The sequence below is a fragment of the Cucurbita moschata genome, unplaced genomic scaffold (assembly GCF_002738365.1).
Source record: "Cucurbita moschata cultivar Rifu unplaced genomic scaffold, Cmos_1.0 Cmo_Scf00003, whole genome shotgun sequence".
Lineage (NCBI taxonomy): Eukaryota > Viridiplantae > Streptophyta > Magnoliopsida > Cucurbitales > Cucurbitaceae > Cucurbita > Cucurbita moschata.
In genome coordinates this window covers 2,873,067-2,900,346 of record NW_019268519.1, presented here as the reverse complement: position 1 = coordinate 2,900,346, position 27,280 = coordinate 2,873,067, and the positions used below count along the sequence as shown (strand labels likewise).

The window sequence follows — 27,280 nt, the reverse complement described above, 5'->3', positions numbered from 1 at the left end:
TTTAAAAAAAAAAAAAAAAAAAAAAAAAAATTACCTAGGAGAAGAACAGAGAAGAACGAGCCTCTGAAAAAGGTCAGGTCTTTTAGTGTAAGCAACGCATCCAATGAGGCCAGACATGGAGTGGCCGAGGAAGATGGTGGAGGTGAGGCCAAGTTCATCAAGGATTTTGATGAGGTCTTCAGCAAAGCCAGAATAGGAGGAGTACTTGTGGGGATCAAACAAGTTGGGATCTTTAATGGAACCGGCAAAGGTCCAGTCGAAGAGGAGCACCCGGTAGTGGTGAGTGAGTTTGGGAAGGATTTTGTCCCACAATGACTGGTTGCCTCCGAACCCATGAGCCAAAACCATGACTTCGCTGCCTGAGCCTATGATCTTGGCGTTTACTGCCGTTGAGAACCCAGTTTGGAGCATCACAACCATGGTGGAAAGGGAGAGACTAATTAGGGGGAGAAAAGAAGAAGAAGAAGAGGAGGAGGAGGAGGAGTGCTGCGCTTAGGCCATTTTGTTTGTGCCTATAAATATAGGGAGGAGAGGGAGGGAGGGGAGGAGGTTGTTGAGAAGTAAACAACAACAAAAGCTGACTACTATAAATGTCTCTCTTCAAATATTTTACATAATTATGTCAAATATTTTATGAAATTATGAAGTTTGATCAAAGTTTTTAAGCCCAACTCCAGCTCGAGTGGATATATTTTTTTTTTTTGTTTCCTTTTTTAAAACGTAGGGAGAAGTTTCCACATTCTTGTAAAAGATGCTTTGTTGTCCTCCCTAATCGACATGAGATCTTACAATCCACTTCCTTTCAAAGTCCAATGTCCTTGTTGACACTTGTTCCTCTCTCCAATTGATGCGGGATCTCACAATTTACCTCTTTCAAGGCCTAGCGAGTGTCCTCACTAGCACTCACTCCTCTCTCTAATTGATGTGGAATCTCACATCACATCGGTTGGGGAGGAGAACGAATCATCTTAAGGGTGTGGAAATTTCTTCCTAACCATCGCGTTTTAAAAACTTTGGAAGGAAGCTCAAAAAGGACAATATTTGTTAACGGTCGGTTTGGGCGGTTAAACTCGATCTCTAAACCATGCTTGAATTGATAGGCTTCAAAAACGTCACAAGTCATATCTATTTAATTTCTATATATTAAAATCTTACTAATATATATAACTTGGTTTGTCCCTACCTCCAATAATTTAGGGTACTTGAGGCCGCCTAAGGCCGAATGTATGGAGACATCTAAGGTTTTTTTAATTAACATCATTTGAAGGGTTTAAGCATGCTGCCTAGGTTGGCACGACCAACTTTGAGACTGCCTGTCTTTGCTATTAACACCCCTTTCGAAATTCTTTTATTTATTTATTTTTTAAAGTTAATTTCCTTTTTTAAAAAAACTATAGAGATAAAATAAATACATTTAAAGGAATTCTTTTATTCAAAAAATAAAATTTAATGCATATGAGTTTTTCTAATCCTCGGTAAAATATTTCTAGTTTGTATAAATTATTGAGTCATTACGTTGTATAGCCACTTTTATTGACAACTAATGTCTTGTTTTTATATTATTAAATGAGGTGAACGGACTTGAGCCGACTTCAAGTTTAAAGGCCGACTCAAGTCCAGTTTAAACTCGATCTAAATTTGATTGAACTAATTTATTAGTAGAATGAATTAATATAAATAAATATGAAGAAAGGGAATGAAGATGCATTTTTTTTTTTTAAGTTTTGGTTTTAAAAATGTCGGCAGGTTGTGAGCCATGGAATATAATTTTACTGCTAAAAAAATAAATTTTAACATGTTTCCAAAGTTGTCATTGAAAATGATATTTTTGTTGAAGATATCCACGTAATCAACATAATATTAAAGACCATCTTCAAATAAGCTATTTACATTCATTTTTACTTGCATTTTATATAATAATATAATATAAAATAATTATGATGAGAGAGAGAGAGAGAGAGAGAGAGCATTAAATAGATGAAAAAGTAGGGAGTTGTCTTTTATATGCTTTTTTTTTTTTTTTTAATAAATTAATTAATGAAAGAAAGAAAGTGAGGGGGTGAAGATGAGTCCAATACGCAGCTTTTCTCATTTATATTTTCGGTGTCCCCACCACCTTTATCTTCTCTCTCTCCCACGAAACCCTAATCCACTAATTCTATTATTCTATTTTTTTTATTAAATACATTTAAAAATTTACCCATTTTCAAATTAAAAATGAGTCACGCCCTTCACCTACTAATAATTATTTACTTTATTTACAAAAGTGCAATTTTGTTTGTTTTTCCCAATTTCTAACTAATTATTATAAATTAATATAAACCATTTCACGTTAGTTATTTCATAATATCTATTATAGATCTTATGAGTTGTCAAAAAGGGTATTTTATTAAATTTTAATTTATTTAATCAAGGTTGAATTCTCTTCAACTGCTCCACCTCCCATATACATTTGTTTTAAAACAATAATGATATTATTATAATTATTATTATTATTGGAAAAGGCTTTTTGATCATCCAAAAAAAAAAAAAAAAAAAAAACTTTTCAATCCTTTGAAGGGACCTTAGTTCTTGCTTTTGACTTTGTCAATTATTTAAAAAAAAAATTATTTTTATTTTTATGGCCTTTAATATATTGAATAGAATTCAATGTCCTAGTCCTCATTCAACAAAGATAAGGTTTTCTAACAAAAATATTTTATTTTCTTGTTTTTATTTTTATTGTTAGAAATCTCATTTAATATTTCAACTTATTTCACAAAATAATATTTAGCTATTTTCTAAAAGTTGAAATTTTGTAAGCCATAAAAAGTTCAAATTTAAATAATATATAAATTGAAAAATAGTATTATTATTATATAGTAAACACGCGATAGTCGATTTTGGTGATTTCGACCTGTGCTCCCCGGTAATGCTCACCGCATTTTTTAAAATTAAAAAAAAAATTGAAATGAATGATTGATTTTGACATTAATTAACAAGCATTTTTATCCTTATAAAAATGATTATTCTTTTTTTTTCTTTTTTTTTTTTTTGCCAAAAGGTGAAAAACTGATCTTAAAAGGGTAAAAAAAAAATATAATGATTCATTTAATAGAATGAAGTTAAGTTAAAGCTTAACTGAAATTGTTCCTTGGAAAAGAAAATCAATGCATGATAATCATATCATATACCAAAAGGTTTCTGGCCAAAAAGTTGTGCCAAAAGTCAAAAGAAATAAAATAATATGCACGTGCATAGTGAAATCATACCCCTTTTCCTTGCAATTGGAAAGAACGGAAAAGGCCATTTTCTTACTTTTTTCAGCTTCTCTAAAAAGCCTGAAAATGGTTTTAATGGTATAAAATCTCATCCACATATTACCTACTCCACTTACCAATATATATATATACACACATTACCTAATCCTACACTAAATCTTCAACAAAACTTTGATTATGGCCTTTTGTCTAGTCATTAAATACACACACACATATATATATACTATTGTCATATTAGTTGTCTCGTAAGCACACAATTAAAGCCAAAAGGTGAGATATAAGAGAAACGTTAAAGTGGGGGCGTTGGATCAGCAGCGGAAAGAGATCAGAGAAGAGAGGGAGTTATTTGAACATGATTGGTGTGGTTTTGGACAATCCGTTTGTTTGAACTTTAAAAGCTGAAAAAAGCTAGCCTTTAATGGCGGAAATGGACAGCCTCCCCATTCTTGAGACAAAATTTGAACGGTTGAGCAACGCAAGCATCCTTCCTTCCCCCTTCGCTTTTGTGGGTTCTATAAAACACTTGGCTTCTTTTCAAATATATCTGCTACCATGCTCCTCTCCTCATTTATTAGGCCGGTTCTTAATTGTTTGCTATGCGCATGTTCACCTACTTTATATATTTATATTGAATTGGTCATATCTAAATAAATTCAAAAAATAGAAAATCAAACCTTCTTGGGTTGGGAAGAATCAACTTCTCACAAATTCCCCACGAGGTATTCTTGTCTCCATCCATGCTTCTTCTCCATTAGAGTTTTTGAAGGGACAGGGACGTTGATGGCTTTTCTGTTCGTAAATGAAAAGCTTAGTTTATATAATTTAATTTATCCCAGTCAGAACTGCAAGAAATCTAAACAAGCTCGGCAAAGAAATCGGTGGTTTGATTCTTTCTACACTTCAAGAAAAGTTTTATGAACCATAGAAGATGCAACCAGAGAACAAATTCAAAAGAAACAGAAAGTTTTCTCTAATTTACATGCTCAAGATTGATATTTCACCATTTCCACTGCTTTTAAGCATCCATTTCATGACAAATAACTATAAAAGGGATTTCTATGTCCAACTCCATCAGAAGTGGGATGCTTTTAATTCAACAATCCTGATTTTTCATAGCCTAATCTATTTATTTGTTTGAACTCTATGCTGCCTGCAGGGAAGGAAGCCCCAAAAAGAAACAGTATATTACAATTTAGGCATCATCAGAAAAGTCTTGCATAAACACAAAATTTAGGAATTCTGTAATTTACCTGTGCAGGAGTTAGCTGAGGAACATCAACTAACCTCTCCATCATTTGGAGTTGATCATAGGGAGCAATCTACACGGTCAATAAGGTTTATATTAGAACTTCTTTATAAAACGCAGAATAGATTTCTTTCAACTAGGACGGTAATTTTTAGCAGCCTACAAATTTAAAATGACTTGATTCATTATTAATTTGAACCAAACTCTCTTTCTGCTTGATAGACAGAAGAAAGGGTCTAACCAAAAACATAGACACAAGAAAAGTAAACAAAAAATACAATAGAATCTTTAATGCGTTTTCTTGTCCCTACCTGCTTTTTAACCGTTCTTCTACTTAATATTTTTGTTATTGCATGATCCCCAACGGCCATGCCCAATGGGAGGGGAAGTTTCAAAGAAACACATTTAGAATTTTCCAATAGCACAGGTCATACATAGACAGTAATCAGTCTAGCTACCGGTCCCCAGATTTTAAAATAGTTGTTCGGAAGCCAGTCAGTACCCTTCGCATTTATTTGTGGCATCAGTGTTAGGTATACGTTACGTTGCGAGAAATCTTTTTCTGTGTGTTCTTCCCACTTGAAGATAGAGATAAGGTTAGTTATTGCGCTGACTTCTTTCTTTCATATTTGCATATCAGTTAACAAGCTTCCAACGCAGAAAAGCCCCATTTTGTTTAGCTCGGCCTTAGGGAGAATGGCTTATCCTCCCCTCTGACTTTTTTTTTTTTTTTTTTTTTTTTTCCTTTTGAATGATTCCATATATTACCCAAGAAAGAAAGAGGAAAAAGAAAACGGCCCCCTCCCTAACCATCAATACTATGGACTTGATCTTGCCAATTATCAATCCAAATGCAATTCTGCTCACCTGGTTAAATCCGTTGGGCCAGGTAATTGTCACAGCATAGTTTCCCATGGGCTTGATTTCCTCGGGTTGAATGTCTTCTGGAATATCACCGTATTGCAGTTTTTGCTCACCTGTCCATTCGTCCTGTTTTGGGGGGAAAAAAATCAAAACCGTCATATCTTAGGCCGAGAAATAATCAGTCATAATGTCAATCACTTAATAGAAATATCCTAATAATGACATTAATCAACCAAGAAAGAAGCCTGATCAATGTTCTCTTCCCACACGAAAAGATATCGTTTTCTTTGATAAATTGAATTAAATGATCAAGTAGAAATTTTTGGCTGCCATTAATAATCATGCCATTTATTTATTGCTACTATCAACCAAGTCTCAATGACTAGAATCCTCTTCACACCTACATGTGATGACCCATGCAGTCATGGCTGTGGAGGCGCTAGGTTAATAGCCTGATTACAGTTCAAAATTTTCTACCCCCTAAACTATTGTGTACTAGCTAGCTGATGTAAAATGACGAGCATGAAATTGACTAGCCAGCCCCGACTTTGTTGAATTTCAAATGGCGTCTGAGACTTCAAGAAATGAGTTGAGCAAGGTCAGAATAAATTTTTTAATATAAACAACGAATAAATATGTATGAAGAAACCTTGTTTACATGCTGATAAAAATTTGGCCTGCCATACAAAAGTCTCTAGCCCCACTAGCTTCTGCCACCAATAAGAGCAACCTATCTTTACACGCATGACATTTTACCAAAAAGTTTTACTATGGTGTTTCAAGTGCCAGTTATAGCACTACATTACTAAAGCATCTAACTATCTAGGTACGATTGCAAAGTGTAGGAAGGTAAAGGTTGCGTTTAGGAAATAATCAAAGGAATAAACTAAAACCAATTATAAAACACTGTATGAACATACCACACTCTGGGCAGAGCGGTCATTTCGTCTCACGGTTGCAGGATGCAGAAGGAATTCTTCATCAGAATCAGGTACCTTCACCCTGATTGCTTGGATCGTTCTGTCGTAGGTAACAGCTGTTGATACTGGCATTTAGAAAAATTTATTGAAAATCAGCATTCATTTTGTGGCATGAGCAATATATAAAGAAAACCTAATTACGATACCAGCACTTTTAGAAGGTGAAAACAGAATACCTTGTTGCCGGATCTTGGCACACTGTTGCACGACACAAACCCCAAGATACTGAAATGTCTGGGAGACTTCACCTTGAGGATCAGCCACCGCTTCAGGTATCCCACTATCTCCTGATGCTGATAGCTATCCAGAGTAAAGAACAAACTTTGAGGTGATTGCATAAAAATCTAAATTAAGTCAATGTACACTTGGAAAGGTCGCCAAGAGATTTATCATCAAACGTACAGTTGGTCTAATGGGAAGATCAAACAAGGAATTCCAAACTGCTGGACAACCTGCAATTGACACACTACTTCTTAGCTATAATTGAATAAAAACTTTCTATCTTCAAAAGAATTATCAGGATATGCTACGTGCCTGGGAACCTGAACCTCTACCAAATGGATAATAACGTTTTCCATCAGCATCAAAGTGGCACATGTTCTCGACCACGGCAACACAGGGTACCTAGAGTAAGAGTCGTATATTAAAGTCAAGAGTCTGTCTGATCATCAGAACCTTTTGTCTGTTCTTTCATGGATTCCAAAATAAGCAAAATTTACACAATGACATTCAATTAAATTTTCATCAGAAATTTCAAACCTTCAGTTTTGAAAACATGCGAACTCCTTTTGCAACATCAATGAATGCTAATTTTTGGGGTGTAGTCACAATAACAGCAGCAGTTAATGGGACCACCTGAATATGTTTTCAATCAGATCACCAATAATAAATAATGGAATCAACTATGTTTCGAGATGTAAAAAGGTAAGCAGTAATTTGCTGATTGGAAAGCCTCTCTACAATAACGTACGTATTCTCCAATGAAAACAAGAATGGAAAATAAAGCAGCAATAAGATACAAAGGAAGATTGTATTACAAAGAAGAAGAGTAAAGACTGAAGAATCTAATATATCAAAGAACAGGAAAACACGTTTTCAACGAACTCTAACATGCTTATTGGAAACAGGCTTGAAATATTATATCGAGTAGAAGGGTTAAAAAAATACCAACAAACCTGACAAAGGGTAAGTTGAATATCACCAGTTCCAGGGGGCATGTCGATAACTAGGTAATCCAACTCACCCCTACATTATTTACAGCTGATTAAATTTTAAAATGGCTACGTGTTCTTACACTGATAATAGGTAGCCACTCGTTCTTCTAAGATAAGGTGTATAAAAAAAATTCAAACTCTTGTGTTCAGATCATAACCATGAAAACTACCAGGAGAATACAATATATGTAAGCTCCTAAGGCCTCATAAGCAAAGAAAATCTAGTAGATGTCTCTCTCGTCCTTTGGTAATGTAGACGAGGAATAAACCGACAATAACATGCTAAATAGGTCGGTATTTAAATGTGCTTATTAGATCGGTATTTAAAAAAAAAAAAAATAGATGGTTCAATCAAACCCTCGCTTTTTTTCTGGTTATGCAAAGGAGCTCCAACAGAGTAAACTGGTACATGAAATGTAACCCGCGGGATAAGTTTAAAACATAATACGTTGGGTTCTTCAAAACCATCTAACGATTAAACTAAACCAAAAGGAGTGCGGGCCTTACTACTTTATACGTTTGTACATTAGAAAATCATGGGTCTTTAATTTGAAATTTAAATATATACTCGTTCGAGCATGAGAGGAAACATGCAGAACATTTCGTCTTGTTTCTTTCTTCATCAGTCTTAGTAGCACTTATTTGAGGAAAATAGTAGAAATGTGATGAAAATATATCAAATAATTAAATTTACTATAGTACAAGGGTTAAGTGCTAGCTTGAGACATGCAGTACAAATATGCTTTCTTACTAATATACTCCAGACTTTTAATTTGTTTACCAAGAGCACAAAACCATTCAGTGGTAGTCAGTAGCTGGCTAATAACACCAGAAACCATTGGACCTCGCATTATGGCACGACCTTGTCCTGCAAATCCGAAAGATACCAACTTGACTCCCAAGTATTCAGTTGGAAGAATGGTTCTCGTCTCTGGATTCTGTAGAAATAGATATTTATAATTTACCGTCACTGACTGAGAAAGTTTTGATTGAAATGTTGAAAGATTACCATTTCTAGCAGTCAGTTTTGATTGAAATGTTGAAAGATTACCATTTCTAGCAGTCTGTTTTCAGGGGAAACCATAGTGGGCAAACTTGGTCCATAAACATCAGCATAAAAAATACCACCTCTAGCACCCATACCAGCCAAAGTATCCGCCATATTTACTGCTACAGTAGATTTACCTACACCTCCCTGCATAAATGGTTAATTCTTTAACAGGAAAGAAGAAGAGAAAATAATGAATTTCCTGATGCAGAAAAGGACACCAAATCAGTAGCAACATCTTTCCCCTCGGATGAAAAGACAATAGATCACAGTGTTCCATAATGTATATAGATATAACATGAAATTTTAAGAAACTATGCAACAAACATTTTCCAGCAAAGAAGCCAATCTTGGAAATTAATGATCTAAACTTCGAAAGATAGTCGATCAAGTTGAGTTGAAAAGAGATGAAAATGGGTAGCCCACCTTACAACTAGAAACTGCCACAATGTTTGAAATTCTCTGCAACCCATGTGGAAGTTCCCCAGCATATATAGGCTTTGCTGGTTGTGCTGACATTGTCACGTTCAAATTTTTAACCCAAGGTAGTGCTGCAACTACCTCATTAGCCCTCTGTTCAAACTGACATGCAATGTGTATTATTACCTTTAATTATGACATTCAAGCAACGCATGATAGAAATGGGCAAAACTAAATATCAAACAAATGAAATTGCTGCAGCACATCTACAGGCAAAAATCATGGAAAGAACCATGGTGGAAGAAAGAAACTCAGTTACATTTGTAAGAAACTTGTGGTTAAAAACAAAAAGTCTACCCTTCCAAACATATGTCAGTTCTTGTTCAAACAACGCGATTGGGTCATTTACCATGTCCTTGACTGGACAAGCTGGTGTAGTGAGCTCTAACCGGAAAGAAACCTGTAATCCAACAAGCCATCAAATTTAATTAAAAACAAGGAGACAACACAAAAAACTGTCAATTCCCATGTTCTCAATAAACCTCTCCTAAAGTCTCATCGATGTGAAGATCTTTCACGAAACCACATGAGACAATATCTGTTCCAAAATCTGGGTCGATAATTTGTAACAGGCTTTTAATACATCAGCCTCAGCCGTATCAGTGAACATAACAGAAGCACCGGCTACAATTTACAGAAAACAGAAGATGTAATCCTGTAATAATATGATTGATGAAACAAATATTCCAGCGAATTGTTAATGTGGTATAAAATGATAACAAAAACAAATTCGTTTTAAAGAAAGGCTTTGATGCTAAAACAACCTACCCTTATACTAACTTGATTGTTTGATGACTGATGCGACAACTACTTCGCTTTGCTAACATACAAATATGAAATCCTTCTAGGATACAACCACGAATATTGGTTGGTGCACAACTGAAATGCTGGACTTCATATAGTGTGAAAGCACTTTTAGCCAAATCTCAGATGTAAAGCGCGCTACCACGACATTAATTTGTTCCTCAACAAATTTAGATTATAAGCTTTTTTTGACCCATCTTTAATCAAGTTAAAATGTTATGTGATGGCCTGGTTTTCTCCTCTCAGCATAAATTTGCCATTAAATATTGACAACTGAATGAATCAATCCATATAATTATTTGTATACAGTCTTTTATCAGTTCTATCCCCAATCTTCCATGATATATTTTTTTCTTTCGAAATAGGTAAACCTTTTTTTTCCCTTAATTCAACAGCCATATTTAGAGATTAATTCTGAAGAATAAGGAACGACTTTTTAAATGAAAATCTGTATTTAGAACCTTTCAGTTACAAATTGCAATAAGTTACTATAAACAACTTAAAATATGCTAAACCAAAATTCGTGAAGATAAATTAATGACGCTAACTTTTTTTTTTATTACTATTCGCACGTGCCACGCCTAATATACAACTCTAGTAAGATTCTGCTTCTTACCTATAATGCAATTTCACCGAGCAAAACAAAATTGCCAACTAATCAAATTCATTGTCTCGGGATTCCAATACCACAACGAATATCCAAATTCAGTAGGAGTTTACAATCTGGAAAAGATACGAAAAACTCAACAAAACCTCTCTACATTAACCAATGGATATATTACACTTTCACAAGTGGATTTAACACAACAGCAAAACAAAACAATCAACTCGAACTAACCTTCAGTAGAAGCAGCATTTCTAGTGACTGAACTCGGAATGGACCTTCCACGCACCACGGAAATCGGCATTTCCATTCTTTGGTTATGAGCCAAAGACTTAAAAGCCGAGAGGAGAAGAACATTATCTGAGGAATAGAGTAAAAGATTCAGAGACTAGAAGATTATTCAACAACACGAACTGAATTTGGCAAAAACAGCGCATAGAAACTTACCTGGTTTGGATTGAGCGTTGATGATATTGAATGAGAGGCATGGCGAGGATGGAGAATGAAGAAGCATTTTGAGAGCAAATGGAAGCGAAAAGTGGTCTCAGCGTGGCTGGACAAATTGTGAATGAACTCTCAACTTCCTGCTCTCGCGGTTGCCATGTAATCGTGTTCCTAATCCACCCGATTTCCCTATAACGACGTCGTTTCACCGTTTTGCAAATTCTGAGCGGTTTATTTATTTGTTCTTTTGGAAATTTGGGATGGTTTTTTGTTTCATCTTTCTAGAGGTACTGTTGCAGTTATTACACGTGTAGCCTTCACATTATTTGGTAATTTCAATATTATCTTTATTCTTAATTACGGATTATGTGGATAGTATAGTTATCGAAAATTAAATGTATGTCGTAAATAGTATAATAAAATTAAAGGTATGTCGTACATAGTATAGTTTCGTATCTAAAGAAAATAAAATATAATAAAAAGAAAAAGGTAAAGCTGTGAAAAATTACATTTAGTTATATTTTAATTTGTTTGTTTTTGAAACAACTCTAATTTCACATGCTAATGATTTTTAGGTAAAGGTCAGTTGAATTAGGTTGATGTTAGTAATAAAATGAGCACTAAATAACCTAAAAATAAGAATTAAATTGAGAATACCGTGGGATCTTACCATCCACTCTTTAGGGGCCAGCGGTTTAACGTTCGTTTTCCTCTCCATCCAATATAAAATCTCACAATCCACCCCCTTGAGGGTCAGCGTCATTGTTGGTACACGTTCTCGCTAGCACACAGCGTTCATTGCCCTCTCCAACTAATGTGGGATATCACAATCCATCCCCTTGGGATACCATTTATAATAGCTCAAACTCACCAATAGCAGATATTGTTTGCTTTGGTCCATTATATATCGCTGTCAATCTCACGAGATTTTAAAACACGTCTTTACATAAGTTCCTTCCAAACAATTTACGTCGGTACCTAAAATTGTGTTCAATTGGTTGTTAGACACTTTCAAAATGGTTGGTATGTCCTTGTCTACTTACCCCATTCTGAAACGTTCAATCCACAGACAATTTCCTTTCAGATATACTCATTTTCTTGACAGCCCTTGTCCTTTCCGTCTCTATTTGTTTGCCAGTTTATTCAACTTTCCTTCAATGTCCTCCCTAGGAAACTAACCAAGAGAAAGTTTCATAAATTTCCCCGAAATTACACTACTATTATTGTTACTGTTTTCCTGCTATTCAAGAGGTTCTAGAAGTCCACCAAACCATTTCATACCAAACACCTTTAGAAGAATAAGCTATGATAATGAAACGAGTAAACAAGATGACATTAAATCATGAAAATTCAAGGTTAATTTCAGTTACCTTCTTTGTATTGGAAGAAGGCAATGTCAATACGATAGCTAATACAAATTATCCTCACCGATACCAAGTACAACTTGAGAAATAGTTGATGCCCCCTACCAGGTACCGGCCACCACCAATTGTTACATTCTATGAAAAATTGAGTAATCTGTCTCTGCAATCAGCATCCAATTCCTTTAACATAACCCGGATGACATTGTCCGAGATATAAATGAATCACTTGATGACAGTGATCAAGAAAAAAATGCCTGTACAAATAACGGCAGACTAATTAGAGGAGAGAGTAGCAGAGAAATGGTAAGGTAAGATAAGTACGAGTTAACGGTGATTTCTGCATCATGAGTATGCTAATCTAATGCCAAAGCTTACTACAGAACCCATTTCGTGGCTTCTTGCTGGATATGATATCAGAAAAGGAGTCAACTAACTGTCCAGCCAAGCTACTGGGTTCATCAATGAGTGTTTGGATAAAGGTGCTGACTACCCTACGTTCTTGCTCTGTTGATCTCAAGCTAAACCATGTTAGAAGTTTCAATCTAAATTCCTGTTTAATGTGACCTTCACATTCTAGCCATCGAATTATCTTAACACAATACTCGAAGTTCTCGTCCAAGAAACATGAACCATTTGATAATGGGAGCGGCGATCCATTTATTAAAGTGCTGTCACAGTCATTCGGATCTTCGCTTGTGCTAGCTGACCTTTTCCTGTACAACCCTGTAAGGGAATCAACAGCCGGCACCTCACCATTTGGTCCACAAGTCCAGATCTGAGAATCATCACTACCGTGTGATCTTGCCAAGCCATTTTTCTCTATGTCATGGGAGGCAGCATCTTCATCTGCCTCAACAGCCTGCTGCAGAGTGCAGCCATTAACTTCATCCCTAAAACAATCAAAAGGAGGAGTTAGTTCTTCATTCAGATCAGGTACTGAAACCACATTTAAATCAAGTCCACGAGAAACAGGAGGAAGCTGCTCTTCTTCCGGAGTTTCTGGCTTGACACCCATCTGCACTCTACAACAATTTTTTACATCAGCACAGCAAAGGCTCTCAAGACAACCTTCTCCTTGAGCCCTAGCAAGTTCCAGAATCTTTCCAAGATCTCGTACTTGAAATCCTGAGGACGAACAGATAATGGTTGTATCATCTGGACCCTTCTTGCGGATACAGCTTTCTTCAGTAACAGGACTTTCTTTCCTGTGATTTGAAGGGGCGGGAGAATGAGAGTTGTGAATTATTTCCACGCTCTTGGTAAAACACTTGGCCTCAGAGTGACCAACGTCACCATTCTCTGAATATGAAACAATTCTGAACATGTATTCGGTGCAAGGTTGTAGATTGGATATCAAAATCCTTCTCTGAGCTCTAGGAAATACACAAATAGGTTCTTCTGTGTATGTTTCTTCTCTACTTTTACTATACCAAAGCTTGTAGCCCTTAGTCTCATTAGACGATGAATTCGAGATTTCAACTAAAGTTATCACAATGGAAGAATATTTTATCTCCTCAAATAGAAGCTTGCAAGCAGCCGGAAATGAATCATCTGTCAAAAATGAAATTATGGGAAAAGATATAAGCAACAGAAAAGCTAATGCGATTTATAGACAATAGTTGGAGCAAGAAACATAATGGTCATGGATTAAACCTCTGCAGTTCAGATTTGTATTAGACACTCCAGCGAGCCATTGATCTGCTTTTTCAATTGCGAATGAGCAAAGCTTCTGCACATCACCGCCAACAGATAGCCTGCAGACAATACCTCGAGCCATCTTGGCGGAAATCCCATTTACTGGACCCACTTCTGTTTCTAGCTTGGCCTTTGCATCTTGAATAATTTCGTGCAGTTCCTTAAACCTTGAAGTCCTTTCAAGGAGCCTATAACCTAAATAAATCCTGTAACAGAGAACATCAACACGGCGTGCATCTCTAGCTATGGCTAGTTGCTTCTTCCAACATCTGCCAGTAAAGAATTTCACAATCCAATCAGACCATAGCTAAAATAAGATTGCTGGAATAAATATAAACCATGCAACAACACCTCTCCGCGGCTTGAGAGCCCACAATTATGCAAAATATGAGAATTAAATGAAATATTCAACAAGAAAATTACTTACTCTAGTATCCCAGAAACTTTGCCACAAGAAGCACAGCAATAACTACCATCTAGCTGCATTAATTGACCAAGATCAACAACCCCCACCTTCTCACGCTGCAAGGCACACTCAATATGGCAAGATAATCCACAGGAATCTCTCTGTCCAGATTCAGTAGAGCACACCAGCCAGAGACTAGGGTCCTTGTTATCATCAAATAAGTGACAGATACAGCAAGAACATCTCTTGCAAAATGTATCATCTACTGACAGAACAGCCCTACAAGCAGAATTTTTGCATACCCATGTACTTGAGATTCCAGACTGTATAGATTTCCCAGGAGCTGTTGGAACTCGAGCCGGGTTATCTATCTTCCTGTACGACTTCCTACTAGCAGACCGATTATTTAAACTGGATGAAGCTTTCTTCATCCCCAGTTTCTTAACCATTCTAACCTTTGAAAGTTCTGAAATTTAACTACTAGAATGATTAAGTTCAGCTTCTCCTCGTTAAGACATGATCAGAATGTTGAACAATTTCATCATTCGTCATCATTTTGGAAACCTAGAGAACAGTTCTAGACCTGTTCAACCATCACCTAACAGCTCATTTTCTCTGCATCTCTACGTACCAGGGCTTTGAACGCCAAAACTGGATAGAAAATATAAACAAGTTAAACATGGCAATAAAATAACATGAATTCATATACATGATCATGTCAATGTAAGCTTAATTTCTTTCGGTCATGGTTGGAAAGAGAATATTGACTCATATAATAGCACTAACAAAAGACAAACAACGCAGAAAAACAAAATAATTCATAATCTTCTTACCAAATTCGCAAGGCAAGTGATTCCTTAGTGCCATTCAGTGAAAAGGAATTGGAGAATAAATGGCAACCAATTAATATAGTACTAATCTCATAATATACGTCGGAATATGCTATAATTTTCAGCGCAAGAGAGTAGAGATATAACAAATTGTCTATTTTTTCGTCCATATATGTATACTCCATTAGAGCGTGAAACCAAGTCACAAGATCTTCATCATAACAATAAAATGCAAGCTAATCTTCATAAAGTCCAAGGGAAAAATAAGAAAATAAAAGCAGATGAACTTTCAATCTATGCGTATGCAGGAGGAAACTCTCAAACGACTACATCTTTTTCTCAACACTTTCCCTCCCAAATGTAGCTTATGATTTTCCCGAAATTAATTGACAAATATGTAAATCATTGATTCAGCAATACAGAAGAAACGATTTCAGTCAAGTTCCCAGAGGAAAAAATAAACAGAAGAGAAAAAATAATCTCTTTTCCACCATTCCCTCGAAAATCACTGTTGAATTACCATGACAATTGGCATTACCTTCATCAAACATTCTCCCCCACCACTTTATACGATATGACAACAATAACCCAAAAACAAAAATACGGGAAGCCACCAGCAGTGAAGTAAAAGTTGAAAATAACGCTTCAGAAATTTTCACAAACACATTGTGCAAATCTTGAGAAACCAATAAAAGGCCAGCAACAAAGATACTGATTACAGCGAATTAAACAGAAAAACATATATAGTAGCGCTGCGGAATACTAACACAATACGGATAGAAAAACAGAAAGAAAAAGAAAAAAAAGAACAACACCAAGAAGGAAGCTCGAAAATCAATGGATCTGCCACAGAAACAGCCCCAAAGAACCAAGGAAATCGTTTGAATGAAACGATATAAATAAAAGAGAAATATTCGGGACGTACCGGCGAAGAATGGGGACGAATCTAGGGCTTCGATGCGCCGAAACCGAATAATTTGTTCTGCGCAAGCATGAAGCTAGAGAGAGAAAGAAGAAGAAGGAGAGAGAGAGAGAGAGAGAGAGAGAAAGAGTCTTCGAAGGTGTTAGTTGGCTTCGAAAGGGAGAGGGGAGAAAAGGCTTGTACGAGATGTTCACGTTATGGAACCTGGAGACCGAGCGTGGAAAACACGAACAAGAGAAGCGCGTGAAAAATGCTCCTCCTAATAGGAACGAAGTTTTGTGAGGAGCGAGCAGATAAAGTACTTAGCCACTGCGTTGATTTACAATTGGGTAGTGAAACCCACTCGCACTTTTTCGGCGCGTGAGTTTCCACTTTCCATCAGTAAAACGTTATTTTCAATTCCAAATTGTTTTATTATTATTATATTTTCGCTTTTATCATGTTTGTTTTGGAACCCAAAGCGAAAGACAAAAAAAACCAGTCTCATCACCACCAGCATCTCCCTCGCCACTGCTGCTGCTTCGCCAGATCAAATAACGACCGTCCGATCGAACGTCTTTTAAATCTCTTGACACCTCATCACTCTAATCATTAATTACACGAAATTGAATTAGAAAATTCCCCAATCACGTCGCCTTAATTTTAAAGAAAGACTCGGTTTCACAATACAGAATCTTCAACGAATTATTGGACTAAATTAAAAACTTTAAAATTTATTAGCCATTTTCTAAAGATCAAAATTTTAATATGATTTAATACAGATAAGATAATCCATGAGAAAGCTTTTTATAACGTAAAAATTGAACAATTTTGGTGCATTCCCTGTAATCATCATCCTTCAATTCCGGACCTTATGGGCAATTTAAATGCGAACTTACAAAAATCAGTGGGCGGAAATTGAAGAATGAAAACTCCCCCACTTTAAACGGCGGGTTGAGAAATGAGAAGCGTGTTTTTGCGGCGTTTTCTAACTGTGATGGACCAGATTAAATGAACCAAATTAAATGAACCCATTTAATTTCTTTTTGTCTTTAACCTAACTTTGGTGACTATCATTCAATTCAAACCTATGCCCTCTATATTTCGTATCAAAATTAAGTCCTAGTGTGAACAAACAAATTTTATATAATTATTCAACTCATTTTTGGATCGAATCTCTTCAGATTATGAATTGATGAAATAATTGTTGGGTCGAGAAGAAAAAAAAGTGTAGAGTAGTGGTAGGGAGGTAAGAAGGGTGGGTGGGTTTTAGTTGAAATGAAGGGAAAAGGTAAAGGGGATGATTGATTGATTGATAGATAGATAGATAAAAGTGGTGAAAATAGACAACAAGGCAATCTGAAATAGTGAGATGTGTTTGGGTGTGGTATTTGAAGAGAGTGACATGTAATTATGGATTGAGGGAGGGATTGATTGGGTAATGAGTAAAGAGAGGCGCATGCTAGAAGGGCAAGCAATAGGATTAGGGGGCACGGACAACGAGGCCAGGGCAGTGCCACTCCACTTCAATTGGTGTTGGCTGTGGGGGGCGTGTAAAATGAATTGCCTACGACAACTTTGTTGGGTCTGGTCTTGGTGGGTTATTGGGAAATGAAGATATGCTTTTAGGGGAATCTGGTAAGTGAGGCTCTCCACTTCTGCTACAACAACAACAATATGTATTGTGTCCACCTGTCGGCATGTCCATAGTTTTCAAATTGCGTAGTGCATTGGAGGTGAGGGGTACTAGACGTACGTTACGTCTTTTCTGTCAAGTTTTAGTTTGATCATGTCGGTTCACTCACCATATTTCCCACCAATATGTCTAAAAGGTTGTTCGACTCGATTTCAAATTTTTCACATTATGCAAGTATGGCTATGAGGATGAATGGAGGGGAAGATTTGGGAATGTTACGATAACACTTAACACGAATGTTTATATATTTCGTAAAGAAGAAATTATTGACCTATAGTTATACGAATAATATTATTGCATTAATTGTTGGATTATGCACCATTTACGAAGATGGGGAATAAAACAGTATTTACGAGGAAATTATTGATCATGGGCAATTATAAATGGTATCAGAAAATGCGGGAGCTCGAAGGAGGTGGATTGTGACATCTTATACTTGTTGGAGATGAGGAATAAAACATTATTTATGAAGGTGTGGAAAACTCTCCTAATAAAAGCGTTTTAAAAATCGTTAATTTGATGGTGATACATAACCAGTCAAAGCAGACAATATTATTGAAATAGAGTATTAATCCATGGGTAAGAATTGCAATAAGCAGAAGTAATATATAGAAATAGCAGGCGGATGCACAGGCAGCATAGATAGTTAGAAGGTTAATATTGCATTTTAAAGAACAGATACCTCGTGACATTGATGATAATATGATATGCATTATCCAGTATGTTCATATCATATCTATGCTTGAAGTGAATAAATGGCCTGCACAAAAAACGAAATAGCAGTTAAATATTATATATTCTGCAGTTTAAGAAGTCAAGAAATTTAAAATTTTAACACCAAAAGAAACAAAGTTGAGGAATCTACTTTTATGCATAGAATAAAAAACCAGACAAAATGAGAGAATTCAGTTGTTTCTTTTAGAACAGTAATGAAGATAGCTTGAGACCACAGCAGTAAAGGAACACAACACAAACTCCAGCTAAAAGATTCTTGGTAAAAGATAAGATATACTGGAGATTACTACAATGTTAGTGAATTAACCTTAAAAGAAGCAGAAGAACAGTGAATTGAAGAAACCCGAAGCTGTTACGAAGCCGACAGACGCCCTTCACACACAGGGCTGTCGTTGAAAGTCTTGGATGGATACTTAGCGGTGATCATCCCCACCTCGAACACCAAATCCTCGCCGGTGGACTTAATTCCAGTAATCGACCACCACTGGAACAACGCGCGGACTCGAATCCCGTTTAGATTGTGGATTCGACCCTTTGCAATCTTACCGGTGACAACCCTAGAAAAGGAAGCCACGTAGTTGTCCGGTGGAAGCGTGAACTTGCACGAGTCACCCAGGTCTAAAGAGAAGTCTCCGGAGGTCTCATTAATGGTGTAGCTCGAGACAGTAGACGGCAGAAGGCCGAACGGAAATCCGTAATTGGCAAGGCGAGCGTGAGCAGAGGACGGCGGAATTGTTGGGCCTTTTGAATCCGTGGATTGGGTCGAAACAGAAACGAGGGCTGAGAAGAGAAAGAGAACGAAGATGGATTTCATGGCGAAATTTCTGAATCAAATTTTAGTTTTTTCAGATTACAAAAATTTCTAATTTGTCTTTCGAGTTATCCAAGGTCGTGGTGGCTAAGGAACAACTGTTCTCTCTTGAATTCTGACCGCGATGACTTTCACCACTTAAACGACGTCGTTGCGAAGAGATATTTTTCTTTTATAGTTGTTTCTCTAAAATAAAACCTGACCATTCATTTTGTAATCAATTTGGTATTTAATATTCAAAGTCAATGAAATTAAGATGTTATCTAAAAAAAAAAAAAAACCAAAAATTAAAGTAAAAGGCATTCATCGGTTACGTATTAAATATTTTATTTATTTTTCATCTGCATTTACATTTTCTATGCTAACTCTTATCTTTATATTTGTCTTCCTTATTTATTTTATTTTAATCGCTATATATATATATTCTGTGTCATCAAATTTAATTTTCATTAAATTCCTATAAATCACACCACTTCCGGTGAATAAACATATAGAATACGGAAATTAAAAGAAAAAAAGCACAAAATTAGTGAGAATAAAAAATATTCTCTGCCAAATTCCGATCCCCCTGTCTTCCAACGATGTACACATTTAATTAATAATGGTGTTGTTCATATGGAATAATGATCAAGCTAGCGAGGATTGCCAGAGCTGTGCGTTTTTGACTTTAGAGACACTCTCCACCACTTCAAATGGCAGAATGTCCCCAATAATGATCACCATCTTAGTCTCCAGGTCTATTGTGTACGAGCTCACTCCTGCTCATTCAAGGACAATGAGGTTATACTCGAAGTGAACAATATTATATTATTATGAAGAATCGTGTTTTACCTTCCATTTTTGAAATGTGTTTCTCCACCTTTCTTGCACAGCCTCTACAGTGCATGGATACCCTTAGAGTCACCATCTGCAAACCCAAACACACAAATCCTGTTTCAAACTGTATGATAATAACAGTAATAAAGGTAAAAATTAGTTACCTTGGGCTTGAGTTGAAAGGCCAAGGTCTGGTTTCCATTGACAACGTCCTTCAACGTGGGCAGCTGGTCTTTGTGAGTGGATATGAGGGGCAGTTTATCAAACTCATCTTCCTGCTCTTCCATGGAGTTTATGCAAAAACAAGAGCCTGAGCTACAAGAGGAGGGACCAAGACTAAGACTAAAACAGTCCAACGCCTTTGAAATTTTCTTGTGCAGCTTCCCCATGATCACAACAAGAATCTTGGTAAATTTCAGGGACACCCTTCAAGTGTGTCCATGGCTATCTCAGTGAGGAATTTGGGAGAGTGGCAGGTGGAATGCGCAAGTGTATTTAAAGTAGGAAAAAAGGTGGAACCTTTACGGTATTTAGAGCAAAATCCGGGAATTTAAAGGCACCCAAATATGTAATGCCTCTCACCTGGGCTGCCCCCAAATTTATAATACATAATTCAATAAAATGATTGTTGGAGTTGAATAGAACAGAGCAGGAAGGAAGCAAAAAGCAGAGGGTTTTGGCACCGCCCACCTGCGGGTGACGGGACTGTTGAGCTGACAGACTTGTTCTTGTCCTTCATCAAATATTATATAAATATAGTGGCAGTGATGAAGACGATGGAGCTTCAATTATTGGATTGACGCCCCCATCACTTCAATTTTTTCATTCATCACCTTTTAAATTATTGAACCAAAGTTGTTGGTTTTATTTTTATTTATATATATATATATATATATTGCCTAAATTATGGTTCTGGGCCATGTGAGGAATGGGTATGGGGGGGCATTTTTGGAAGTTTCACCTGTGCGGAAAGGGGTAGAGAGGGATTTATGGATCATGTTATGCACGTGCGTATCACGTGAGTATTGAAACAATATTATTGAAAAGCTTGGTTGGAAAATGTCTTTAAATTAAAATAATTGGAACATCAGCATGTAACATGTTCCCTGTTTGGATAAAGTGGACTCTGGTTTTGCCAGCTGGAATTTATTGCAACTAACTGTATCCCATTTTTTATTTTTATATAATACACAATTAAACAATTAAAATTTTATTTAAATACTTATACGTAATAAACGTTTAAAATTAATATTGATGGGGAAATGTCCATTCAGCCTTATGCAGTTCTGAAAGGACACTAAATTTATGGCCCAATACAATCCAAGAATTGATTAAATACTTACTCTTACCTAATTTTATTTCGGCAATTAATTTTTTATGCAATGAGTAGTAAGTACAGTGTACACTTATGTGCGGTGTAAACTATATTCTAATATTTAATTTAATATACATATTTTAGTGGCGTGACCAAATTTTTATTAATTAATAAGAATTAGGCTTATCTTATGCTACCCAATCAAAATGTCGTGGGTTGCATTGTATGTGTTTTTGTCCAAGAATCTAAACCATTTTCCTGTGGGGCCCTTTCCATGGCTTATAAACACATATACACATGAATTGATAATAACCTTAATTTTATTATTAAAAAAATAATATTATTGAATGATAAATAGACCAAGATTATATTTTTCCACGAAATAACCATATAACTATTAAAAAAGTTTGTGTCGTCCATTTCCTTTGTCATGATAGAGAGGCCCAAGTGATTCGGAAGTCCGATGATAGAGAGGCCCAATGGACCTGGCCCTCTATATTCGGACATAACACGAATTTTCCAAAATAATTATTATTTTGTTCTTTTTATGACGGTTACTGCTCATTCATGTCTAAATTAGGGTTAATTAATGAAATAAAACTAATTAATTGAAATAAAACAATAATTTAGCATAATTAATAAGAAGGAAGAACATAAAATTGATATGGTTGAATAATTATCCAGATATGCCCCAACCGTGAGTTGGCATTGCTAGGCTCTTGCCCCTATTTTGGCAGCTAAATTAAATCGAATAAATGTTGCTTAAGAACAAAAAAAAATATTTTGTTTTTAAATATATAGTACAATAAGACTTTAAATAATTCACTACCCAAAACGTTATCTTTATCTACTCAATTAATTTCATAATTCCTCCAACTTAATTCATTTAGGTTAGGTTTTGTTTGGTGGGTCGCAATAAATCTCGAACCACTCTACTAAATTTTCATACCCAGTAATATTTCAACTGCGTTACTTTATTACGTTAAATATCGTCTTCAATCTCCTAATTTTAAAATGCTTCGATTAGAGAGAGAATCACGAAGGGTAAGTGGAGAGAAAGACACGAGACATGGGAGAACACAAAAGTACGTGGACTAAAGTAAACCCATGTGAGTTCCCCCATGGCAACAAGCATGGGCCATCCCATTTATGTTTTTTCCTTTCATTGCCCTATCATACTTGCAAACATAGCCAATAATCGAAATCTAGCTTGTCAATATCCACGAAATAAGTACCTAAAAATTTAATGAATTTCTAAATTAAATCACAGCCATGCATGTTACACCACTCTTAGTGTAGAGATCAATTCAATTATTACCGAAGAATTCAACACGTATGTACATCATTATTATTTAACCCATCTTCCAACTTATATTTCTCCATACTATCGTAATAATTAACTGTATTATTATTATTATCATCATTACGTACGCTCACTACATCACCCTACGTTCTAGCTTTCAAACACGTTAATTCAAAACTTTTAATTACCTGAAATTTGTGGTGTTAAATTTTTATGTAAGAGCAAAAACGATAAAATTTCATTAATAACTTTCACGTTAGAGACCGTGTTTTTTATCTTTATCATTCATCCAATCATAATTAACGAAAAATGATATTTTTTAGAACATTTTTAAAGGATCAAAATTATTAGTTTTTGTTTAAGTTTAAAGATATTAATATTATTATTCATAATTTAACGTAAAAAAAGAATAAATAAATGAAAAGAAAAGAAACGAATAGGAAAACGAGGGAAAATGCACATGGTGTATATTAAATGCAGAGGAGGGGGGCATGGGGGTACAACTTTATTTACAATATTCGATTCAATTAATAAAACTACTTCAAGTGTCATGTTGTTGGTGCCATACCAATACGGAACGCATTAATTTTAAATATTTCAAAAAAAAAAAAAAAAAAAAAAAAAAATCCAATTTCCAAAATGATAGAGACCTTTGTCTTTCAAATCTAACCGTTTCAAATCTAAATTAGATAGACGATGTCTCCTACTAGATATGGTTACATTATCTACCCATCATTTTATTAAAGTTTATGGTTAAATTTTATGTGTGAACAAATGCCTATAAATAAAATATTCTACGTTATAAATTGAATTATTATAATTTTTCTAAATGGTGAGGAGGTAATAAGTTCTTCTAGATTCAACATATAATAGTTCCGCCTTTTTCGATATCGCTTGTGACATGACCATGATATCTATCTATCATTTTTTTTTAAGGCTTATGATTAAATTTTATATCCAATGGATACCCAAAAATAAAATATTATAAATTATAGATGGTAGAAAGTTTTTGCAATTATTACCGTTCTTCCAAACGTTGAGGATCACAAAAAGAACCCATTTGTTTGAACTAATATATATATATATTTATATTTCAAAATTAGGTGTATTTGAGATGGGCAATTCAGATTCAGCTCCATGTTACTGGGAATCAGTGGCCAGCCCTCGGTCCTAGATTCAGCCATTTATGTGTGTGTGTATATATATATATATAATTTTCCAAGTTTTAAAATGATTTAATAATTAATTTCTGCGATTTTTCAAAATCTGAATGTCCGCCGATCACGTTGCTTTCTGTCCTGTACAGGATTCTGTCCTCTGTTTTTGTCTAATTATATTTTGAACCTCCAACGTCCAAGTTAAGTTCATCTTCCTGAAAATTTTGACTTACTTTGACCAAATTTGGACGGTTGTTTAAGCGAAAAGATTGGTTGAACATCCACCAATTCAAAGAACAAATGAAAAGCAAAAAGGAATAGTAAATAAGATATGGATTTAGATGATGATTGAAATAATAGTAGAACTCGACAAGCAAAGAGGCGCAGAAAGAAGTGGAGCTTTAGTTGAATTATGGAGTTCGTCCCTATACATACATTTCCGCGCTCTGAAACAACATAACAAGCTTAAGGTTCCCCTGCAAATTCTACTAATTTTTATTGCAGAGACTAAAAAACGATGAATTACATAGCAATGTGAAAAGAAATATAGAATTTCTTCCTCTCTGTTTCTTCAACATTTGATGGAGTTTTTCGTTTCTATTATTGTTTCTCCGTGGTCGATGAGGATTGACCAGAGGGAGAAGATTTGATCAGGAATGAAGCTCAATGGGGGAAATCGCAGGTGGGGAAGTTTTGGGAGAATTGGCCGGAGAGATGATAAATAATTAATAGAAGGGTGGGGGTGGAGGAGAGGCGTAGGGAACTCCGTAGATTGGAGGCAGTGGGCCACCGTATACTGGAGTTGGAGGCGGCGGCGGGCTTTCGTAAATCACTGGAGGTGGGGGTGAGGGAGATAGCGGTGGATACACGCTGACCGGAGGTGAAGGTGAGGGAGGAGATTGATATTGCCCCGGTGGTGGTGGTGGTGGTGGTGGTGGGGAGTTGTAGTGGATCGGGGAAGACGGTGTTGAAGACTGAGGAGGCGGTGGTTCTGAATAGTGAGCACCTGGTGGGGGAGATGGAGGTTTTGTGCAGGGGAGAGGGGACGGCGATGTATGAACAGGGGGTGGGGAATAAACAGGTGGCGGCGGCGGGGGGGAGGTGAAGTGAGAATCAGGTGGGTTTGGGGAGTAGGATGGAGGGGATGGTGGATATGGGGATCGTGGGCAGTAGACTGGAGGTTGGGTATTTGGCGGCGAAGGAAAATCAGGGAAATGTGGTGGAGGCGGAGTGTGAACTGGGAATGGCGGTGCTGATATTCCAGGTGGAGAAGGCTCAGCCGGGGAAATGTGGCCATATGGCGGCGAGGAAGGAGAGGGCTCGGTCGGTGAAGGTGGAGATTGCGGAGTATGGGCTTGTGGTGGCGATGATGGTGAGGGCTCGGACGGCGAAGGACCAGGGGGAGTGTGGCCTTGTGGCGGTAATGATGGCGAGGGCTTGGTTGGTGAAGGTGGAGTAGGCGGGGTATGACTGTGAGGTGGCGATGGTTGTGTGGGCTCAGATGGCGGAGTATGACCTAGAGGCGGCGAGGAAGGTGAGGGTAGTGACGGCGGAGAAGGACCTTGATGCGGTGATGAAGGTGACGGCGCAGATGGAGATGGAAAATGAGGTGGCGATGAGGGGGTTGTAGGTGTAGTCGGAGATGAAGGCGACGGAGCAGATGGAGATGGAAAATGAGGCGGCGATGAGGGAGTTGTAGGTGTAGTCGGAGATGAAGGCGACGGCGGTGGCGATAGTGGAGGAAAATGGGGCGACAATGGCGGTTCCGTCGGTGTACTCGGAGACTGAGACGGCGACGGAGGTGATGATGGCGCCACTGGTGACGGGAAAGACGGAGGTGACGACGGCGCCACCGGTGATGGAGGCGAAGAGGGCGAAACAGCCGGAGGGGAAAACGGAGAAGAAGGCGTAACAGACGAAGAACCACCGCATTTAAACGCATTACAATCAACAGGGTTCGACAAAAACGAGTTACATTTCCCACTTGGCCGCTGCATTGGCCGTCCCGGTAAGCAATTCCTCCGATCACTGAACTCCGGAACCCTCAAACACTCCGGCGGCTCACCGGAAAAGAAGTTATTCGAGAACGTAAAGTTCTGAAGCTTGGGCAAATCACAAATACTCCCCGGAATCTTCCCAGAAAGAAAATTATTAGCTACATTGAGTTGCTCCAAACTCACAAGCCCTCCAAAGGTCTCCGGCAATGGCCCCACCAACTGATTTGAACTAACATCGAACACTGTCAAGTTCTTCAACGCCCCAATTACCGGCGGCAAGCAAGAATTTAGTCCATTGTTCATCATAATGATCTCATTCAGCCTCGTCATGTTGCCCAAGCTCTTAGGCAAACACCCATGGAAGTTATTGTTGGCCACAACAATCACCGACACCGGCGAGTTCCCAAAATTATCCGGCAGTTCGAATCTAAACCGATTATGGTTAATAAAAATGGCGTCTAAATCCTTATCAAACAGCTCTCTGGGTACACTGCCTTCAAATTCGTTAAACCTCAGATCCAAAAACTTGAGAATCGGAAGCCTGAGAACCACATCGGGAAACCTCCCGGCGAACCGATTATTACTGAGATCCAACTCATAAAGCAACTTGAGACGGTCGAATTTGTGAGGAACAGTGCCGCAGAATCTGTTGGAGTTGATGTGGAACAATGCTAGATCCACAAGCAAACCGAGCTCCTCGGGGAGGTATCCGGCAATGTCGCCGTGATTGAGATCGATGCCGGCGACAGTACGAATGTTGGGGTTGTCCAATGCGGGAGCACAGTAAACGCCGGTGTAGGTGCAGACATCAGATCCGACCCAATTAGCTGTTTGCTTCAGTGGGTCGGACAAAATGGCGAGTTTCCAAGCTTGAAGTGCAATGTAGGCGTTTCTGATCCTTTCGTTTTCGAAAACGAGAGATGGGTCGACGGTAACTTCCTCGCCACGGTCGCCGAACTCATCTCGATAGTACAGAAGCTGACGCTGCCGGATATAGAGAGCTTCGGCGTCAGAGAGGGAGCCATGGCCGACGGTGGCGGCGGCGAGGCGGAGGAGAAGGAGGAGGAGTGAGAGGTTTAAAATGGAGTTGAAATTCATTTGGAATGAGGCATCTGAGTGGGCAGAAAAATGTGGGTTAGTAGGGAGTAAAGAAGGGAGTGGGTTTTAGTAGGGGATTTTGAAGGCCAGAGCCAAGGCCAGCTATTTAACAGCTCAACGGCCCCCCCACACTCTCGCACTGTTTCTTTATTTCCCACTGTTATAATTTTTGTAATTATTGTTTTATTACCAAAAAAAAAAAAAAAAAAAAA

The 27,280-nt window shown here is 37.1% G+C and overlaps 5 protein-coding genes across 5 annotated transcripts in view; all 5 read right to left on the bottom strand.

The window, feature by feature from the left end:
• The window catches only part of LOC111441110 (probable strigolactone esterase DAD2), a 2,328-nt gene extending 1,908 nt beyond the window's left edge, over window positions 1–420 (bottom strand). The window contains exon 1 of the mRNA XM_023078035.1: window positions 35–420. Within this exon, the coding sequence (XP_022933803.1) occupies window positions 35–420 (386 nt within the window). The remainder of the gene's footprint in view (window positions 1–34) is intronic.
• Window positions 421–4,206: 3,786 nt separating this feature from the next.
• Window positions 4,207–11,062, bottom strand: LOC111438507 (fe-S cluster assembly factor HCF101, chloroplastic-like). Its single transcript, XM_023076419.1, is given in 18 exon segments — window positions 4,207–4,410; window positions 4,511–4,579; window positions 5,374–5,496; window positions 6,291–6,415; window positions 6,527–6,650; window positions 6,753–6,778; window positions 6,781–6,802; window positions 6,885–6,974; window positions 7,110–7,205; window positions 7,526–7,595; window positions 8,360–8,502; window positions 8,616–8,759; window positions 9,039–9,194; window positions 9,442–9,492; window positions 9,575–9,660; window positions 9,663–9,716; window positions 10,735–10,860; window positions 10,948–11,062. Coding segments are annotated over 18 exon segments (1,581 nt in total). The 5' UTR covers window positions 11,015–11,062; the 3' UTR covers window positions 4,207–4,401.
• A 1,194-nt stretch (window positions 11,063–12,256) lies between these two features.
• LOC111438501 (VIN3-like protein 1) lies at window positions 12,257–16,464 on the bottom strand. Its single transcript, XM_023076417.1, has 4 exons — window positions 16,165–16,464; window positions 14,431–15,060; window positions 13,962–14,272; window positions 12,257–13,859 (listed from the first exon to the last, which is right to left on the bottom strand). Exons 2-4 carry the CDS (start codon window positions 14,856–14,858, stop codon window positions 12,667–12,669), a joined length of 1,932 nt encoding a protein of 643 aa, XP_022932185.1. The 5' UTR covers window positions 14,859–15,060; window positions 16,165–16,464; the 3' UTR covers window positions 12,257–12,666.
• Window positions 16,465–19,812: 3,348 nt separating this feature from the next.
• On the bottom strand, window positions 19,813–20,918 carry LOC111440501 (heavy metal-associated isoprenylated plant protein 45-like). Its single transcript, XM_023077541.1, has 3 exons — window positions 20,363–20,918; window positions 20,214–20,289; window positions 19,813–20,140 (listed from the first exon to the last, which is right to left on the bottom strand). The coding sequence occupies exons 1-3, from the start codon at window positions 20,585–20,587 to the stop codon at window positions 20,010–20,012; spliced, it is 432 nt and encodes a 143-aa protein (XP_022933309.1). The 5' UTR covers window positions 20,588–20,918; the 3' UTR covers window positions 19,813–20,009.
• Window positions 20,919–24,444: 3,526 nt separating this feature from the next.
• Window positions 24,445–27,159, bottom strand: LOC111440888 (leucine-rich repeat extensin-like protein 4). The gene has a single exon (XM_023077715.1). The coding sequence runs from the start codon at window positions 27,066–27,068 to the stop codon at window positions 24,699–24,701; it is 2,370 nt and encodes a 789-aa protein (XP_022933483.1). The 5' UTR covers window positions 27,069–27,159; the 3' UTR covers window positions 24,445–24,698.
• Window positions 27,160–27,280: the final 121 nt, after the last annotated feature.

Bases quoted from the DNA above. Each gene is read 5' to 3' on its own strand.
- LOC111440888 (XM_023077715.1), bottom strand. From the start codon at position 27,068: ATGAATTTCAACTCCATTTTAAACCTCTCACTCCTCCTCCTTCTCCTC.
- LOC111438501 (XM_023076417.1), bottom strand. From the start codon at position 14,858: ATGGTTAAGAAACTGGGGATGAAGAAAGCTTCATCCAGTTTAAATAAT. The intron at 14,273-14,430 runs GTAAGTAATTTT...CTTTACTGGCAG, and splicing joins AAAGTTTCTGGGATACTAGA to ATGTTGGAAGAAGCAACTAG. The intron at 13,860-13,961 runs GTTTAATCCATG...CATTTTTGACAG, and splicing joins TACAAATCTGAACTGCAGAG to ATGATTCATTTCCGGCTGCT.
- LOC111440501 (XM_023077541.1), bottom strand. From the start codon at position 20,587: ATGGGGAAGCTGCACAAGAAAATTTCAAAGGCGTTGGACTGTTTTAGT. The intron at 20,290-20,362 runs GTAACTAATTTT...TTGGGTTTGCAG, and splicing joins CCTTTCAACTCAAGCCCAAG to ATGGTGACTCTAAGGGTATC. The intron at 20,141-20,213 runs GTAAAACACGAT...TTGAATGAGCAG, and splicing joins ACACATTTCAAAAATGGAAG to GAGTGAGCTCGTACACAATA.